The sequence below is a fragment of the Nipponia nippon genome, unplaced genomic scaffold (assembly GCF_047370975.1).
Source record: "Nipponia nippon isolate SJK-2023a ecotype South Korea unplaced genomic scaffold, ASM4737097v1 scaffold_1, whole genome shotgun sequence".
Taxonomy (NCBI): Eukaryota; Metazoa; Chordata; class Aves; order Pelecaniformes; family Threskiornithidae; genus Nipponia; species Nipponia nippon.
In genome coordinates this window covers 108,892,901-108,911,807 of record NW_028262290.1, presented here as the reverse complement: position 1 = coordinate 108,911,807, position 18,907 = coordinate 108,892,901, and the positions used below count along the sequence as shown (strand labels likewise).

Below are 18,907 nucleotides of genomic sequence, written 5' to 3'. Positions count from 1 at the left end.
ATATGTCTGTACACCCTACAGGAGGGATTTAATCCTGTTGAAAGGTATTATGAAATTCTATATTTTAGAAGTGGGAATTAACAGGAAACACTTCAGATCCATTTGTTTCTTTATGATAGGAAAGGTTTATGAAGAGGATTACTATTAATAACTCATGAAAATCTTTTGATACAGCACTTGACAGTATAGAAACCTTTTCATTACATGTATTTAGCTTCCCCTAGAATGCATTTCATTTGCATTTTCTATTCTCCTCCTGTGAGACATTAAGAAGAAAAATTCAACGGTGCCACCAAAACTGAACAGGTTCATTCCTAGCCCTGCCTCCTATACGGAATTTGGAGATAGAGCCACAGACTTCAGGGTCCTTGTAAAAGCTTCACACTCCAGCTCCATGCCAGTTTTGGTATCTTCCAGACTGCCTCTCCCCCTCTTTATAGTATTTAGTTACTTCCCTGTTCCTAAATCCTGGTAACGGCCTGTCACCATTCCTAGGCTTTCCTTTAAAAGCCATTCCCGCTACTGTTCCGAGTGTCCAAAAGTTTTCAGAAATGAAAACAAGTAGTGATCTGGCATGAAATTACCAACTACTAACGTGGGCAGCAAAATTACTGTTCGGTCAGGAACTGAAGCTGATATATTTACTGTTACAAAAATGTCACGTCATCAGGAATAACCTCAACTGATAGACAAAACGAAAGCTAAGTCAAACTGAGCCCGGTACGTGCAATAATTATACCCTTTCTACATGGGACTGCTCTTTATGTAAAAAATTATTCTCTTTTAAAGTATTTTCTGATTTTCATTTTAGAGTCTTTTCTGTTTTCCTTCAGGGTCTTTTTCTTTTATGTAAAGACAAACCAGAGAGTGCTTAATAAGCTGTTTGAACACTGCACAGCTGAACGTGCTACATGAACATCACTTCATTGTCTTCTCTTCAGCACTTCATAAACACAGGACTTCACTAACATTATGTTTAGTTTAGCCTCCCTCAACAGAAAAAACAGTGGACTGATTTGACACTTTCTTTAAAAGGACAAAGAGAAGAATGCTTGCATTCCCTTAAAAGAAGTAATATCCTAGACTGCTGACAGACTCAACCTTTAAAGTGTAATTTTAAAATGGAAATGTTAGTTTAGTATCCCTTTACTGCAAAGGGAATTTAGGAAGAGTTGGTTTGGATTTTTTCACTTTTTCATATTGACACTGATGCTTTTATCAATTTAAACACACTAACATTAAACCACTAAAAGGCATGTAGGTTTCAATAAAATTCATTTTTTATCTCTTCAGCCCATATAACCAAATGAGCTGCTTTAACTTTTTTTAAGCAGAAAAGATAATAAAGTTAAATGAAAAGTCCCAGAGCTTAGTTTTAAGACTAAATGGTATTTTAGATGAAACAGTTAAAGAAAGCAGAGTTTGTAACTCTGAGATAAAGATAATGGCTTAAATCTATCTTTACATTATGAGGGTTCTTCTTGGAGCTGCACAATTGATAAACACACTTCCACTTCTCACTGACGTGAGCTGCTATGAGCTGCCTGTGAGTCAGAGCAGGGACACTGTTATGGAAAGAGCATTTGATGAAGGTTGGGAATTGGAGGATCATCCCCAACGGTACCACTACCATGCTGGGAGACTGTGGACAAGTTGCTTCTGTACTTCTGCTTTCTGATCTGCAAATCGAAGATAATAATGTTCACTTTTAATGCAAGATCTGTTGATCTCTAAATAAGAAATATTGTAAGCATGCCTATAATTTTGCCAGTTCAGTTGGTTTCTTGAAATAGCTTGTGTTACAAGAGAGAAAATTAAGAACAGAAAGTAGCACCAGACAGAAATTACTGTAAATAAGTTTACTTGAAGGTCTTGTAATGAAGAAAGGAAAGTACTCACATAACCACAGAATGGATAAAATAGTGATTAAAGCAGTAAAGCAAAATTTGCACACCTAAGCGTTCAATAGACCATAAACAACGTAAAAGAAACACATGGCAGAAATAAAGACAGAGTTATTAAGACATTAAAAAAGCATCACATAGGGCCAGGGAGGTATACTGCCAGAAAATTCGTGTGTTTATATACATACATGCACGTGCATGTGTGTGCACGCATACTCACAGTCATGCAGAAAGAGAAATATCTAACAGCCTTTAGGTTGGAAAGAAACTTCAGGAGTCAGATTCTGTTGGTGGTGCTTCACCCATCCAATACAATGCAATTCACAAATGAGTTAGGGCTGTGGAGAGTGAAAATTAAGACTGATTCTAGCTTGCACATATAAGGGGTACTGCTTGTTCTAACACTCACTGCAGTATGCAATTATAAATACATATAATTATGTGACTTAGATATCACAAAATGACCCAACGCTGCTTTCTGCAAGACTTGGCTATGCAACCAAAATAAGCAATGTAAACCAGAAATGAATGACCCTGAGGATTCAGAAACTATTCTAAGAGTTTTTATTTGAGACACAAGGAAAAAGCAGTTGTGAATTTCGCTAATTATTCTAGAAGACAGAATTACTGCTGTTTATATTGAACAAGGAGTTCAAGGACTAACAAGGTGTTTTTTTCTCCCAGGTTTGTGTCTCAGTTGACCGCCAACTCCAATTGCATCTTTCCTTGTGGTAAAGGCATTTCTAAGGCCTCTTCTCAAACTGAATTCTCCAACAACCAGTAAAGTCTAAACTAACTTTGCAGCCTTCTCTCCAGTGCAGGCACTGAGTGTCTGTCTCACCTTCACTCCCACTCAGGTGACCTCTAAGAAAGCTGTTCGACATGATTATCTTTCAGTACTCTGTTCCTCTGTTCAAAAGTTATTTGTTCAAAAGCTATTTGGGTGAGCAGGAAGGAAGAGGAGGAGGAGGATGGAGGTGCAGAGGCATGGAAAGTAAATTACACAAACTTAATTCCTTTGGAACAAACTATTGCCCTTATATGTTCGTGTGAGCTCAAAAACCTCCTTGATATAGGACTTCCATTGAGGTGACTGATAGATCAGAGTAGAAATTTTATCCGTTCAGTATAGCAGAGAAATGATAACTTATTCTCTAACCAATGGAGGAACATCTGTTTCAAATACTTCAGGCTCCTCACAGTTGAATTTCATCCAAACTATGTCACAGGATTGTGGATCCATGGTATGCACTGAATGTAATTAATTTCCTAGCTTAACATACTGCTACCCAGAAAGAGCAGCAAACACAGCATGACTGTGGTACCATTTTTTTTTTTAAGATACCAAAGAGATACTTCCTTTGTTTAGTAACTTCAACTATAAATCATGGGGAAACAGATTTGTAGTGTCTCTTTGTCATATTCCTCTTTGACAAGTGCTCTGGATAAGCTGGACAAATTGGGTAAAAACCAAAGCTGGAGACGTACATATTTTTCCTGGAACCAGGAAGACATATTCCACCTAGTTAATGCTCTCTGTTAAAAGGAAAGCTTTTATGATATTTTTTCCAGAAGGAAAAAAACCCACATTGTTACATGCAAGTTTGCACTTCATGCCAAAAATGCAAATGCAGATGAAGAACCCCATCTCTATCCACTGCTAGTTTTCAGACCCGGGATCTTCCTTTCTTCTCAGCTGTATGTACTTCCCAGGTGACCACCGAATTTAATGGCAGCTTGCTTTGAAGAAATTTGCATTCTCCTCAAGGATTTCAGATCTATGGCTTGAACAGTCTGTTTTCTTACAATTTGACGTATTTTATGGCAGAATGTTACCCATAAAGATGCCTAATTAAGTGCAAATTTAGGTATTTAAAGAGGCTAGAGTTTCAGAGGAGCCAAGTGGTTACATCCATAAGCCAGTATATGTTGCAAGTCCTCAGAATCTCTGTGTTATTGGGGGACCAGGCATCAAGCTAAGCACTGCATTATCAGGACATCCAGAAGAATCACCAAGCCTCCTACTAATCAATTATACCTAATGCTAGGTATAAATGCTAGGTAACCCAAACTAGTAATTTATACAGTTGTGATACAGTTTTGGGTTCCATTTGCTTAAATTTCACATATTATCTGCCTAAGTTGAATCAACGACTTCTTGAAACTCCTTATGTCAGAAAATGCAGAAAACCAAAAATAGAAATGTATGCTTTAGCTAGTGTGCATGAATTGCCTGATAGTGTCTTATTATGTTTTATGGTACAGACATTGCAAGCAAGTAGCAGCTAGGATTTAATGAACATGGTGCTTAGTTTTAGGAAACATACCTGTGTTACTTCTTGCACCTCTGAAAAACTCAGATTGTATTTAAAGCACATCTTACATATAACAGCATGAAAATATCACTGAACTGAAATCTTAGGTTTAGTGCATTGTCATGAACTGTACGCAATTACTGCAATTACACTCTGGCTTGTACTTTACAAAATATCATCGAGGATTACAATGCAGTATCCTTTAGCCAACTTAATAGGGCTTTACCTAGGAGAGTGATCAAAGAATTCGAAGTTTTACAAACAGGCTACTTATTGTTTAATCATATCTGTAAGCTGTCATGTTCCCATTGCTCTTATTTTAACCACACATTGATTATTCATTATAAAACCTTGTGATAGCTTAAAAAAATCCCTCTATAGCAATAGCTGGGATTTGATTATGAACTGAATCCAGGAAACACTCAAGTCTCCTTCATTCTAAGAGTAATTCTGTTAAGAGGGAAGCACCTTACTTGCCAAAGTCAAAACAAATCCTACGCGTAGGTGGCTCCTCTGTTCTGACAAATTGGGGGGGGGGGGGGGGGGGGGGGGGCAGAATAAACTATCGTATAAAGAGTTTCCTGGCTCACAGCCAGACAGATAAGAGAAGTGTATGGAGAAACCCTTCCATCTCTGTCTATACTGATGGGGAAAAAAAACCTGATGAACAACAGTATGTACTGAGGGCAGCAAGAGGAGACACAATTACAGATGGGCGTTGTGCGACAGAACTCTGAAGTGTCCCATGGACATATATTTCCTTTAGAAGATCAAGACATTTCAAAATAGCTTAAACAAAAACTGGTTAGTTATTTATCAGCCAGGAGCGAGGAGAGAAGAAAGAGGGAGTGGTATTGGCATTTCCATCTCTTGCTGCTTTGTTGCAGTACAGCGATCTCAGGAAGTCAGGCAAATTTTGTGCTACAATGGAAGTGGGAAAAGAGGAGGTTTATACATCTCCTTCCATCTTGCGCTGTTGTTTGCATTTTCTTACGCGAGTCTTGCCCTCCCTGTTGGTAAGAGGATGCAGCAGCTGTTTCCTCTCAATTCCTTTCAACCGTAGGCACAGAGCGGAGGAGAGAGCTCAGCCCTTACGAACGACTGCTCCATGGGGAGGAAAGGGCAGCAATCCCAAGAGCACATCTGCCACTGACTCATCATGTTGGAAATTCCCAAGGAATTTTAACTTTGCATCTCAGAGAGACTAAACAAGTGGGCCTCCCAAGCCAAACTGTGGAAGGGGAGGGGGAGAGTTGCCTCCTTTGCCTTTCCAATGAAATGAGCAGCTGACAACTCCATATGGCTTCTTTTAAGTTTAGTGCACTGCTTGCTCTGCAAAGGTTCCCTTTGATTCCAGGGGAACCTTTTACAGAAGGAGATATTGCTTACCATATGTAATGTTGGCAGGATAAGATTCCCCCTCCCATCTCGTCTTTGGGAGGGGAGAGGAAGGAGGTGAACATCAAGGCTCAGTGTGCCAAGACTTGGAAATATATTCACATGCCCAAGTGGGACTCTTGCTTTGAACACGAACCACAACAGCTCTTCTGCACTTTAGGTAGTTCATTAACAGAAATCAATACAAGCTGCCTTTTAAGAAAGCCAGCGCTTGTTCGTTGACACACTGCGTAATTCCATTTAGCAGAAGCATCAATGCTTACAAGGTGTGCAGTAAATTACGGTAAAACCACAGAATGGCAAGGCTACAGAAAATATTGTTTCATTTCAGTGCAAACTTAAAACATAAACCTAAATACATTGAGAGGAAGAGTAATTACTAAGAACCAGAGACAAAAGATGTGTCGCCTTTACCTGGAGGCCCTTCTTCTCTATCTTCTTCTGGAGTATCTGAAGGCACTTGGTGAAATCTGTAAGGTCCTGATCCATGGTCTCAATTAACTCACATCCCTAGTGAAGAAGCAACAAAATGGAGAGGAAAAAAAAATAATGTCAGTCACCTTTTATTTTGAGAACTAATGTTGTCTTTGGTGAAATTAACTGCAGCCAACAACTCTTAAAGTCTCTGCATGGAGATGCAGAATTAAGTAAGAGTGTAACCCCTACAGAGTCCAAAGACCGTAGGTCCCAGCTGAACAAATCATTATGAAACAGGGATTTGGTAGGGATAGGAGTAGATATTTAAAACCCATCAAGTACATTTGTGAGTTTGGATAAGCATGTTCTACGATGCTCTGCTGGACGGACAAGTTCTGGTGTAGTGAGCCCTGGGTGATCAGTAACTTCCAGGTCAGGTTCCAGGAAAATGACTGTCCTCTCTGGTGCTACAGTTACTATGTTTCTGCGACATATATTCAAATGTGTATAAATGCAAGCATACAAAAGTGTTTAAGCTTCCTGGAACCAGTGCAGTTGTACTAGTTAATTTGCAGTGATACAACAACGATTTCCTTGCAGTGGGGTAATAGGGATGAGAGCATGTTAAAGTGGGGAAGAGCAGGAGTTCAGATTTCTTAATTGAGAGCTAAAGCAATTCCTAAGCCTCTGGTAAAAAGCTGAGTAAGGAAAAGCAGAGTATATCTACCAGATAAAGTCACTATTCAAAGAGGTTTCAAGGATACAAAATACCCAATGCAGCATCGTAAATTAAAATAAGAACCATACACGCTGGATTTAGAGGTTCCCTCTCCTACCACATCAAGGTCCCCTTAAAAGCCTCCTAGCTTTGTCTTTATCTGACAAGATTTTATGTTTCTGCTATACACAATAACAACTGATCAGAGAAAAGCATTCAGACTACAGAATCTTTGTATGTGTGCCTGTGTGTATAACGTATGTTATTTTGTTACCTCAGAAAAAAACCCAAAATGTTAAAGTTGCCTCTACCTTAGCGGTAAAAATAAAGGCACAGAAGACAAAATTTCCCAGATCAGTGCATGGATGGAGTTTTTGGATTGCGTGCAACAAAATGATGAGCCTTCCATAGGAAGACACACACTACCACTGAAATGCTTCCCCACACAGCCAGAATGCGTATAAAACCAAACAAAACCATGATGCAGTAGGGGATTTGGATGAAGTAGAAGAGATAAGGGAGGAGATAACAGCATGTTTTTTATTATATCTCTTCTCCTGCCTCCTCAAAAACTTCTGAAAGGAAACCTGGTCAAAAGCAGTAGCCTTTCTGATACCTGATGCTGCTCTAAATACCTTTTAAAGTAGTAATAACAGGCTCACCAAGATGAAGCATCACATAGCTGCAACAGCACATGTAATCAAAGACCACCCTTGCAGAAGCGATGCTGCTGCCACCACGAAGAGGCTAGAGAAAATGCAGCTGGAGCCTGGACTCAGTGCTAAGCATCAAACAATTTAAAGAGCTGCCATGTCTCCGCTCTTCATCAGGGAAGGCCAAAACATAAAATTGGCAGGGGGAGAAGGGACACAAGCTATCTGGAGTCTGTACTGAACGTGCGAGTTGTGCAATGCCAGCCAGACACCAAGGGAGCCCAAGAAAGGTATAGAGATGTTCAGGCCCACCCAGAAAGCTCACAACTGGATCTGAAAACTACTGAAGGGATTTTGTTAATCAAATCCACTCTAAATGAAAAGATGTCTCATTCGCTAAGAATGGGGTGCTCTCAGATGGTCTCGTTATTGGCGTTGATAGTGGCAAGAGACACCATGCTGTGAGAAACTCTGAACAGACAGAACCTCCCAGTCTTTCACAATCAGCCCTTGAACAGCACGGGAACGCGACAGCTGAGGACTAAATCCATGGCAGGGACAGCTACTGCTGAGCATGGGAGAGGAGACGGAACCTGAGCTCTTAAATTAGCAGTAGAGAAGGAAGGTCTTTTATCTTTTGCCAGGGCCATTCCTTGGCTTCACAGCTCTGGCAGAAGTGGTTTACAGGTACTAATTTATAAATAAAAGATTTAACCACCACTCTCCCCCCAGCACTTTGAGATACTCCTTTCTGTAGTCACTAACAAGCCCGATCTCCTCCTTGGACAGTCAGGTTTTGGCAGCTGCAGGTAGGCTGCAATTCTGTCTCCACCCAGGGAAGACCAAATTGTCTGGGTCTTTTTTATTAAGTGATGATCTACAACAGCTTAAATTATTTTATTATTTTAGGCTTTCTACTATTAAAAACATTTCACTTGAGGTTAGTTCTTGCCTAGCTTCTCAGGATGTTCTTTGATAAGAAAAATATTTCAGAGCAACTACAAGGTACTACCAAGGCAAGATAACATCAGCATGGTGGCTGAAGAGCACCGTAGGTAATTTGCCGCAGCTCCAGAAGAAAGGCGTGATGCACCACACATAGACGTCTTATGTTCAGCCCTGCTACTGTCTTTTGCACGTATTCACAACAAAAGGCCTCAAATACATGTCACAGAAATGCAATCTAAATGTGTAAACGGGATGTCAAATGCACAATTCATTAAAGGCATGATACTGATGATTAAAGGCATGATACCCATGATACTGATACCAAGAGGGCACTGTGGCAGCAGTAACTAAAAAGGAAACTCAGCTTAACAGTGGTATCCTGAAAGTGTTTATTCGCTGTCTGCACCTTTGACACTTTATGCAAGTACTGCTGTAGATCATACTGAAAAACGTTGACAGAGTGCCACCATTAAAGCCACCACTTCCTTCAAATTAAACTGTGATTTCTCATTCTCTTTCCACATCAAGCAGATAACCAGTTCTGGAATCGGCAGAGATTTTAGATCTGCTCCTTTCGCGACAATGGCAAAGAGACTGGCGTGGTCAGACTGTACTGGGGAAGAGGACAGGCAGCAGCACTCGCATCTTCCTGCATCCTCTTTACAGCCTCGCTGGAATTAATGTCTGTGCAGTTCATGTTCACTGATGGCAAGAGAGTTTTAGATAGATCTGTTGCTCCTGACATATCAAATCCAATATTTTATACCACAGAATTGGATGACAATTCAAATGCAGTTCTTGTCAACCTTCACCATATTATTCCTGAATGACAAAAATCTTCAAGACAGAGCTTTCCGATGCAGCCCGGGTTTAATGAAAGGACAGTATAACAATTGCAAGATAGGCAATAACGCTTGTAGTTTTATAGATACCCGCTCAACTTAATAACATTAACCTTTGGTAAGAAAGTTAAAAAGCCAAACAAATTTAACATTAGGAAAGGTTAGAAAAATCAATACCACACAGCAGGAAAGAAAACAATAGATTGCATCTGATGACGATATAACTTTGCTGAATGATAGGATGAGGCACACAGAATTAGGCTTTGGCTGTTCTGTCTTATTATAGCAGTTATGGGAGGCACATTGCTAAAGAAGGAGGAGTGTGCCAGACACACATAATAGGATTATTGAACCCTATATTTCAGACAGACACTGAAATCAGACAGGCACTGAAATGTCAGTCTGAACATCTCAGCATTTCTCCCATTTTTAGAAATACTATGCATTACAGCATGTTGTATGTTTGAAGAAAGCAGTGTGTAGATGTCCATTTCCCCATGTCCTTACTAATCTCTTTTTAAAAGAAAAAAACATGTTTGTTCTTTCTCTAATCTTTCTGAGCATGAGAATATAATTAGGACAGAATACATAAAATATCCTAATTTGCACTCTATCTCCAAGACCCTCCTACGGCAAGCCATTCGAGTCTATCTTTTGAAGCCTGTGTCTGGCTGTGCTCACTGAGTGCACCAGTGACGTCCAGTTCAGTCTTTTAACAATCTCTGTTGCACTGCGGCTCAATTTTGAGGTATCAATCTCAATATAGTATTAATGGCAGACACAGGAAAACCATATATCCTCAAGTTAAAAGAGAAGAAGGGAGACAGCTTATAGAGCCTCTCAAAACCACAGCACAGACAAATAAAGTTTAAGGGACCTATATAAATTAAATGGTATTTCTAAACACTCTCCTTCCCCTAGACCTCACCTGCCCAAACAGTAATGCACCCAGTCAATCCCAATACCTCACAGACCAACTGAGTAAGAGCTATAGATTCACAGAACTATTTCAGTTGGAAGGAACTTTTCAAAGTCATCTGGTCCAACCTCTCACTCAGAGTAGGTTAGATTTGCTCAGGTTGCTCAAGGCCCTTTCTAGTCCAGGTTGAGCATCTCCCAGGATGGAGACTCCACAACTTCTCTGGGCAACCTCTTCCAGTGCTTGACCACTCTTGTGGTGAAATTTTCTTTCCCAGCGTCAAACTGCGATCTCCTGTATTGCAAATCGTGGTTGTTGCTTCTTCTTCTATCCCTGCTTACCATAAAGAAGAGTGTGGTTCTGTCTCCTCTCTGCCCTCCCATTAGGAAGTTGAAGACAGCAATATGATCTCCTGTTCACCTTTTCTTCTGGAGGGTGAACAAACCAGTTTCCTTCAGCCTTTTCTCACGCATCATGTGCTCTAGACTTCCCTAACATATGTTTCCCTCACTTGTGGTATATCAGCATGCGATATTTCCACCTCAGAGAGCCTGAAGAGGTCAATTAGCAGCAAGGAGGCAGAGGGTTCCTAGTTCTCTCTTCTTTTTAATGTAAATTTCTGGCCCAAGGGAATTTCAGTCATTTTGCCCCTCTGGTATCCTCTTCCGCTTTTGCCCACTCAGAGAATAACCCCAAACCTCCACATTCTACATATACTAGCTGCAGCCAGCTGAATGTTTTGAACCCCCAGAAATTTTTATACCCAAATATGCAGACAAGTATTTAACACTCTGAATTGGACTCAGTGCAGTTGATACCGAAAAACAACTGTAGGAAAAAGCATACATGGATCCAAGCAAAGTGCTGCTCTAGACCAGGCATCGATGAACAGAAAGGGACCACAGGGTCTGACTGCAGGTCTTGGACCAAGCCTAGCAAAGAAGATAAACATGTGGATGCATAATCAAACACGTTTAACAGATGACAGACATTACCTTCTACCACCTTCTCTGTAATAGGAGGGTGGTGTTGCTAGACCAGAGCATTCAATCAGTGTTGGAAGAAAAAAAACTAGTTTGGGAAACATTTCTTGCAGAGATAGCAGTCACCCAGACAGTGGTCGTCTTTATTGTTGGCCCAGTGTTTCACAGCTGATCCAAAACAACTCTCCCGGAATGGAAACCAAGATAAAGATGGAGCAGGCTAGAATGTCACATGAGGTTTCTGAAAACATTTAAAGACACAGGACTGGAGAAAGACAGAACAAGAACATCTAGCTTGAGCTACTGATAGGCATAAAAGCTGCATAGATTTCCTACAGGCTCTTAAGTTACTGGAGACTGATGTAGTAAGATGGCACCAAACCCACGGAGCTGGTTTATCTCTATGAATTACAAACCAGCAGGAAAGTAGTGAATTGAAAATTCTTGCATTTTGGGAGTAGGATGCAAGCATGGAAGGCAAAGCAGTTAAGTGCACTGATTTCTTTTGGGAGTTTCAAATACTGTTGAACAACAAGTATTGAACAGCTTCTCTTTTGATCAGCTTAATTGTATGAATTGCCTTTTGAATTTTGTAGTAGAGAACAAAACAAATACGTGTAATTGGTGAAAATTATTTTGGATATTTAAATAGCCAAAAATACATAATTAAGTGCAATGCATTTTCTTTCAGTTTTTGGACTCAAGTTTGGCTGGCTGCTTGGCATCAGCGCAAAGCTAATACTGTACAGATTGCTTGGCCCTCAGTTCTGGGGTGGATGATGTTTTGACTCATCCAATTGCATATTAAGTGGCGCTGCCATTCAGATTAACTAAAAGAATTTATTAATCCTGTTGAAGCATATGCACTGGAAGCCAAATAACTGAAATCCACACTCAAGTGAAAGCCCCATTACTGAAAAACAAACTAAGAATGTTCGGTTTTGACCATCACTTCTAATCTTATATAACACCACTTGATTTATTAAACAAGTGCTATCTGGTGGCATGAAACAAAACCAGTAAATATATGTAAACATATGCACACCTCCGCAAACCAAAAGCTACATGAACTTGTCAAATTTGACAAGCATTAAAAAAACCAAAGAGCTATATAGTTGAAACGTTGACTGCACCAGCTGCAGCCTCTCCTCCCTTCCCCTATTTCTATTTTGATACGGTCTTTTACAAAGTAAATAAAATGTTTCCTGTTTTTGTTTTTAATGAGGCAGCATGTGGCTTCTGGTGGAGGACAGCTATTTTATACCATACATTCGATGTTGAGATAGCAGCAATGAAAGAGTTCTTCTGCATTAATTAGGTTGCCCCCTTTCAAAAGAAAAGTCTGTTGTTCATGAAAGTATGGCAATTACTTAAAATGAACAAAATATGAGTCTGTTTAGTTCTATTTGACCAATACTAAAGAAAGCCAACATGCCGCCTTTGCTACGTATAACAAACTGAAAAGCAGAAAACCAAAGCTTTCTAAATCTAAGAAACCAAACCCAAGCAAAAAACCCTCACAAATTTAAAAAAAACAAACAAGCAAACAAATACCAAATAGCACAGTTAACATTCCATTTGCTGGATAAATTCCCAGTATTTATCTGTACTGGAGCAAATTATTCTGATTTATTAAGTTCGGTGAATGAAAGCAAACATGTTAAATACTCACCCACAAGTCAGAAAGCTCAATAAAATATACATCATTGTCACACCTTTATCAGAAGACCACTAACGTCTTTTAAAACTTTTAAATAACCAAGCGGAAAGGTGAGAGTGTTGCGTGAGAAAACTGAGGCAGAAAGGTCTGCTAGGAGCTGCAGTCTTATATATACAACCCATTTCTCTCCATACCCATTTCTGGCATTTAAACAGTAGACCTACATTTGTACATCCCTGTGCAACCGAGACATGCTATTTCTCCAATCTGATGATTAAAACTGAGCACAGCACAGCAGTGACAGCCACCTGCTATTTTTGGATCTTCTCTGAAATTTCCCTTATGTGCCCTTCCTTGTCTGAAAAACAAAGGTTCCGAGAGAGGAGTTTTAATTGATGGTCAGGCTCCCTCTGTAATCAGTACTGTGAAAAGCTTTTGTCTACCAAGCTGATTAGGCCCTTTGGATCCTAACCTATTGATAGGGCTGATTACGGTACCTTGCTTTTCTTGGAAAGTAACTTGAAAACAGGAATTGCTACTCTATCTGTGTGCATTTACGTATGAAGATATGAGGTAGCTCATGTAAGGGAAATCAGAGTGCTGGAAGATCACCAGTCTCTGACAGAAGGGAAGCACGCGCCACTGAGTGCAGACAGCACGAGCCACTACCCAGTCGTGTCAATGAGAGTCTTTTTGGTTGACTTGGATGCACTTTGAACGAAGACTAAGAACTGTATCATTTCTAAAATGCCGTAACTACACTTAAACGCATGTTAAAACTAATACCAGCTTTGGCACTTGCACCAATGACAATGCAAATAAGAGTCAAGCACTCTCCTGAAATAAAGCAGGAAACAGAAAAGCTGCCCCAACCACAAATCCTACGCCCCACAAAGCTGAAGAAATAGGGCATGCAGTATTCCTTGCAATTCAACCATTTGAGGTAGCTTTTATGAGGTGGGAGGGAGCGGGAGAGGCTATCTGCATTTCAAATCCCACACCACTTTATGCACAGTAACCAAAGAGGTTTTTGTGGTTTGTTGTTTTTTGGTTGGGTTTTTTTTTTTGTTTTTGTTTTTTTAAATTAAAAGGGCTTCAGGTTAACAGCTTTTGCTTTTTATCACATAGGATGACAGACACTCTAAAGAACTGAAGTTAATAAGCAGACACTGTATTTGAATCGACTTCAGTTTCCAGACTGATTGCCAATTCTCAAGATTCATCTCAAGGTAAGAAAAACAAGGAGAAAACAGCAAGGCTTGTACGGGGGTGTTTTCAAGGATTTGGGCTGGCAAATTTTAGCCATCCTAAACACTACCTTGATATGATCCTTTGCCAGCAACCTAGGGACCCAAGAGCACTGTGACTGTGAAAAATGCATAGAAAATAGCAAAACAGATGTTAACCTAGATGGCATAAAATTCCCTGCAAGGCATTTCTAAACATTAAGCTTATTTAAATATATATGACCAGCACAGCTAGTTTCTCTCCCTCGCATTCAGACAGGCTTCATGCGAGAGAACTCTTGTTCCTTAGCTAGCATCTACCAGTATGTCCTTAGTTTCAGAGCTATGTAATTGATCTGAACAAAATTTGGATTGTGAGAGCGGAGCTGCATCTCAGATATCAACCACGGGGCAGAATTAATTGAGACCAGGCCCCAAATGTGTGCTACACTCACAAAAAAGGTACTTTCTTACACAACTCTGTCTACATGTACAAGATGAGTACAAAGGGATTCAAAGATTTTGATTACCTAGAGACAGCAAATTGAAAAGAGAAATATCCTCCTATTGTGGATAAAACTCCCAAATTTGTGCTATCAATACAATTCAGTAGCTCATTTTTCTTTTTGGTATTGGGGTACTACTGAAAATAGCAAGATTAGTCCCAAGGCTGGTCCTTCAGAAAAGTCACTGATTACTTCCCACTGCTTCTTAGTTGTCTTATGAACAGTTGTCTGCCTTTAATTTGTGTACTAAGTTCTAACTTGGCTAGGTATGTGACTAGATAATACGCTTTTTTCTTCCTTGTTATTGTTCTGTCTGACAGTTTCTAAAACCTCTCAGCCTCAGCGTAAAAGCTGTATGTCACAAGGAACAGAAGAAACTTTCTGTAGGGGGAGTTTATTCATTGTCTAGAATACTCCATCGTTTCATATAGATCATTTCATATAGATCAAAAGGAGAATGCTATACATATCCTTAGCCCAATTCAGGTCAGCTTCAGTGTTCCAACACTTTAAATGATATGCCTGGCCCTTCTTCTTTCTCCTTCAGTTTTGCAGCCTTCTTTCCAGTCATATTTCTCCTTCTCTATGAAGGGAATGGCTAATTGAAATTTATGGACGTCTTCTTTGCTTTCTCTAGGCAGATCATCTGGGACAGGCAGATTATATAACATTTCCAATATGTGCTGGTGCCTGCGAAAGGCAGCAGGTTTACATTGCTGAAAACTGCACATCTCCCAGCACTGCCACACCAGGTTTACATCCTGCTCACGTCTTTATAGGATACCAGAAACAGTAATGCAGAGTGAAGTTAATATTTGTTGCTAACCATACATTCTCCACATTAACTACAGGCAGAAAATTAACACATAAAAGAGATGTTGCTTTTGGGAAGTAATTGGAGGAAAGTTCCTGTCCCTGCTTCAACAGATTTTCATGTCAGAAGTACCAATGTTGTAAAGGGTGCCAAAGTCAAAGGGCACGTTGCTAATTATTTAGCAATAGTGTTGTGTGCTGAACTAAACTTTATGGGTCCAAGAATTATAAAGACTGAATAGATTTTGCAAATGCCTAATCTTCATGTAGACCAGTTTTTTAGACAGGTTTCCCAAGTTCAAAAGAGAATTAAATTCAATTGTTCTGTATTTCAACAAGTGATATTGCAAAGCTAACAGCAATGAAAATAAATAACAACAATTATAATAATAACAACAGCAGCAACAACCACCACCTAGCTTTACAATCCTTTCCCATCAAAGATCACCAAACCACCTGGGAGCCAGGAACACAAGTAACTGACATACTGACATTTTGATAGACATAAGGGAAAGCTTTGGAAAATTAAACCACTGCCCAGCAGAGCAGCTCTGACTTCATCACTGGCAAGTGTTCCACTGAGTACAAACGCATTTCCAAGTGAAATTCAGGATATTTGCTATACTTTCGCATAACTGAGGTAGATTCTTGAATAATAAAAGGTCACACATCATATTCACACAGTTGCTTCATTTTTGATTTGTGGAGGGCTTCAAGTACTCTGAATTGAAACTTTAGGTCTGAGAGCGCTTGATTACTTGGTAAGCTGGAAACCAGTTTTATCTTCCAGGTATACTTCAAGGCCTGCTTTTTCAACAGGCCGAAGTTGCAGGTTTAGAAATGGAGGACACCTTGCAATTGGGCTGTACATCTTTCTCCCCATCTCTTTTCCACATCATCTATAAACAACTATTCAGGGGACTGTTCAATTACATATCAGAATATGCAGCTTACTGTACTGAAAATATTTGCATTGCACATGTGAAAGGCTTCAAGCTTTGAACAGGTGACAAACATTACATCAAACAAAATAAATAATGTGTAGCCAATTAACAGCAATGACTCTGCAAGCAATACAGAGCTTTGCAAGAAGAGATTTTGCACTGGTATACCCTAGGTCTCTCCTAGTAGGCTATTCCTGTGCTTTATATAGCGACAGTGATTTCTGAAGTCTACCAGTGTCACTCCTAGCTCTCCCTACAGATAGCTACGGTCCCTGGCAGAGGCAAGCTAACACAACGTAATAGATACAGACACTACGAAAGGCACTGGACAGTCACCTTCTTGTTCTAACAGGGTCTGTTCAGAACCCACTCCACTAACCGTCCTGTGAGCTGTGATCAGTCACAGTCCACTGGACAGGTTATATTTTAAGGGATATATGTCCATCTCCAGAAAGCAGGGGACCCAGTCTGATCTCTATTAATGGTGTAGTTTATGCCTTAAGTGAATTACCCTGAACAGACATCTATGTGAAAGATCAGATCCTGTGATCTTCCCCAACATGACTGAGAGCAGAATTTGCCCTTGCACATCTGTTGTTGACAAAGGGCAATGGGACAGTCAGGGCACATTCATAATTCAAAATGCAAGCTACACCCATTTGTGCAAAGAACTGTAACTGGTTTGCAGGGACTGAATGCAGCGAAAAAGCAGAGTTACATATTGCACTAAAATACGAATGCAAGCATCTAAAGGAGCTGGGTGCACACATGAGGGCAGAGTGGCCTAACAGACTACCTAGAACATGCAAGGATTCAAGACAAGCCATTTCCTTGACTGCTGCCTAGACAAAGCATCCTGCTGGGCTTTGAGCTTACCATCAGTTATACAGGCTAACATGATTGCTGTGTGACCCTGACCTAACATTCATTGATACCAATACTCAGGACAGTAAGGCACAATATAAAATTTCCATAACGCCCTATTCTAACACATAATCACATCTGGGAACTTCCCCTTTTCTATTTTCCTTCGTTCTACCCATCCTCTATTTTAAGCTACTGCTGTTAGAAAGAAAAGAAAAAAAGATATCAAGACTTGCTTGTGCATTTTGATCAGAGATCTAAAAAAAGCTTACAGCTTCAAAAAGCTGTGAGAAGAGACATCAGAAGCTCAGCAGGGCTACATGTGCACATTTTGAAGGGGCAATTTTTTTTAGCTCATGCAAGTCTTCCACACATATTGATTATTTTGACTGAACCTTGCCTGAGCTGTAAGTCTGAAGCAGATCCACGTGGAGACAGCAAAATACGCAGATACATACTCCCCTAAATTCTGAAGTTTTCCAAATATTTGGCTCTTTTCCAGCTGGGGTTTGCAGACAATGGTTACGTCTCTACTGTAGTCAATGCTGCGATTGCAAACTGGAGTGGACCTAACCAAGCTTTAGTGGGCAACAAAGCTCAGCCTAGGCTCCACCTGAAAGCCTCTGTCTTCTCTGGTGAGTTCTGCAGTCTAAACAGATTTAAATACTGCCACTGCTCCTGGGAGGCCAACTAGCAAGTTCAGAGCTAGCTAGGTTTTCCCAACAACCTAGTTCAGAGCTAGGCAGGTTATGCTTGCACTGAGCCGGCACAGAACAGCCCTATGAGCAAATCAATGCCAGACCTTACTCTACCACTCAAAAGCCTATCCCTGCAAAGCAGTTTCAAGCAACGCTAGTGACATGAACATTAGTGACTGCCCTTTAACCCATTCTGTTAAAGATTTGTCAGACACTTCTGAAGGTATGAAGACAGTTGCAAAGAAAACACTTTCTAAATGTTTTCAAGGGCTGGATTTGCTGTGAGAAGGCACTTAATACACTAATTGGATGATAAAACATGGAGGTTAAACTAACCTTTTCAGTTATCCTGTCCGTCTTTCTACAGAGCAAGTTTTTCTCCAGTACGCTCTCAAGTGTTTTGTTCAGTTTAATGAAAAGATTTTTCAAGCCTCAGAGGTTTTGCTTCTTTCCAGCAGAAAACTACCACACCACAACTGATCCCACTAGGTGTTTCTCCTGATATTTACCAAAGTCTTCTGTTCAGCTGATATGCACGCAGGCGTTGCATATCTCCACAGTCCATGTGATGCCCAGTTACACTCTCTCTCTTTCCTAATCTTTCTTCAAACTCATGTTTCAAAATCCCTAGCATCCAGACAGAGAAAACATACAGGTAAAGCCAATACACAAGGAATACCTGTGGTATATACAAAGCAGCCCTTCTCTACTGCCAGAAGGCATTAGAGCTGCTCTCCTTTTCGCAGGAACTCGGTGTGCTTGTCCTTACATAACAGGATGGCAGTCCTGTGCCTGAATTGGACCACAAAAATTATTTCTGTTGAGAGGCTTTGCTTTTCAAGCTACAGATCATATTCTAAATGTCAACAGATTCCAGTACATTCAGACACTTAACAGTTTTCCCTTAAACGAGCAAACCCCCCCCCTACACCTTTCATTCCATGTCTGCCTAATTACTAGTTGTCCACCCATGGCAGATGGAGACAATGCCCTACTTTTACTATTCATTGCAAATTAGTCATCTCTCTGCCAGTCTTTGGTTTTATAATCCACATCCAAAAGAATCAGAAGGAAATGGTCTTGCGATCAAGGCACTGAG

At 40.2% G+C, this 18,907-nt stretch overlaps 1 protein-coding gene across 12 annotated transcripts in view; it reads right to left on the bottom strand.

The window, feature by feature from the left end:
• Positions 1 to 18,907, bottom strand: part of TPK1 (thiamin pyrophosphokinase 1) — a 306,307-nt gene that overhangs the window by 121,787 nt on the left and 165,613 nt on the right. For all 12 annotated transcript variants that reach the window (XR_015706569.1, XR_015706568.1, XR_015706576.1 and 9 more), the window contains one exon: positions 6,032 to 6,127. Coding sequence is in view for 9 of the 12 variants with exons in the window: in XM_087766426.1 (XP_087622552.1) it covers positions 6,032 to 6,127 (96 nt within the window). In the remaining 3 variants the exon portion in view is untranslated. The remainder of the gene's footprint in view (positions 1 to 6,031; positions 6,128 to 18,907) is intronic.